Source organism: Psammomys obesus, unplaced genomic scaffold (genome assembly GCF_907164565.1).
Source record: "Psammomys obesus unplaced genomic scaffold, mPsaObe1.curated_primary_1811, whole genome shotgun sequence".
Lineage (NCBI taxonomy): Eukaryota > Metazoa > Chordata > Mammalia > Rodentia > Muridae > Psammomys > Psammomys obesus.
Window position 1 is genome coordinate 345,222 of NW_026590269.1, and position 1,621 is coordinate 346,842.

Consider the following 1,621-nt stretch of genomic DNA (forward strand, 5'->3'; position numbering starts at 1 on the left):
TCTCCCAAAGTTGCCAGCATCTGCATCTCTTGCTGAGACAGTCAGGATTGGGGAGTCTGGGGGACTGCTCTCCAGGACCTGCACCTCATAGGGAGTGTTCACAAATTCAGGAGCGTTGTCATTGATGTCCAGGATCAGGATTCGAACCATGGTTGTACCTGACCTAGGAGGAGACCCTCCATCCACTGCCGTGAGGGTTAAGCTCAGTTCTTCCTGCTCCTCTCTGTCCAGCCCTCTGTCCTGCACCAACTCTGGGTATTTCTTTCCTTCACTGTTATTTCGAGTGAGGACATGAAAATGAGAGTTGGGGCTGACTCTGTATTGTTGAATCCCATTGCTGCCTACATCCAAATCCTGGGCTAATTTTAATGAAAACTGTGTGCCTGGCTGGCTGTTTTCTCGAATTTTCAAGAGCATTTCCGTATCTGGGAATTCTGGAGAATGATCATTTATGTCCTGGATCAATAATTCTCCTTGAAAAAATTGCACTGGGTTTTCTATGAACACCTGGAAATGCAGCACACAAGGATCCACAGAGCCACACAGCTCTTCCCGATCTAGTTTCTCCCTCAGAAGCAAATCTCCAGTCTCAGGATCCAAAATCAATTGCTGTTTGTCATAGTCAGACACCACCTGTGCAGACCGGGCAGCCAGCTCCTCAAGTCTCAGGCCCAGGTCCTTGGCCAGATGGGCTACAAAGGAGCCACGTTCTGTTTCTTCCAGGATAGTGTACCGAGGAGGCACCATTAGAACCTGACCCCAAAAGAGCATGAGAAGAAAAGGTATCACTTGCCTGTTTGGATGGTTTCTCTCCAGCTTCTCCATGGTAGGAACCGCAGTGCTTACATCCAATCGTTTAGCAGCCTCTGAATGGCTTGAATGCTGAATCCTGATTCCTTGGTTGAAGGAGTCTTTACTCAGTTGCACTTAAACTTTGTTCATATAGTAAACCGCGGTCTAAGACCCATCCAGAGACCGGTATTCCTTGCGATATTTCCTGTTTTTAATTCTGTCTTGCAACACAAAGGACCAGGAAGCTTTTTAGCGGTTATTCACAACCTTAGCCTGCAGCGCCACCCTGTGTCCATATTGAGAAATTGATAGTTTTCAAGTCGGAAACCTTTTTGAAAATTTCCAAATGCATATGTAGAAATCCTTGAACTTTTTATGTTTATAAGTGTTGTTCCCCCTTTAAGTTGCATAATTGATAAAGTTATTTCATTTTAGTGTGTGTGCCAGAAAAAATTTTAGGTCGGAAAGGGGAAGTTAACTCAGTTTTCCCACATGTCCGATTGGTGGGAATGGACAAGACTTTTGTATTTTGCATAATCTAACCCAGTAAACTAAATCCTTCATTTTGAATTAACTTCTATAATAGTTATATGTGTTTGCTTCTGAAATAAGAACTTTTTAGAGATGCAAAAATGTTTAAACAATCTCTACCACATTCTCCCAAAAAAGACATTATTTTTCTAAGGATAGCTTCTCTTTTTATACACTGGTGCACAAATTATTGAATTAATAGCTTTACTTTTATTTACTGTGTGAAATTAAAATAAACCTAGATAAAGATGAGGTAAATTGTGACAGTGTCACAGAATGTTAGGTCTGGAGAGGGAAT

General features: G+C 42.2%; 1 protein-coding gene across 1 annotated transcript in view; it reads right to left on the reverse strand.

The window, feature by feature from the left end:
* The window catches only part of LOC129676416 (protocadherin beta-4-like), a 31,413-nt gene extending 30,434 nt beyond the window's left edge, over positions 1 to 979 (reverse strand). Inside the window, exon 1 of the mRNA XM_055606759.1 lies at positions 1 to 979. Coding sequence (XP_055462734.1) covers positions 1 to 825 — 825 coding nt within the window. The 5' untranslated portion in view covers positions 826 to 979.
* Positions 980 to 1,621: the final 642 nt, after the last annotated feature.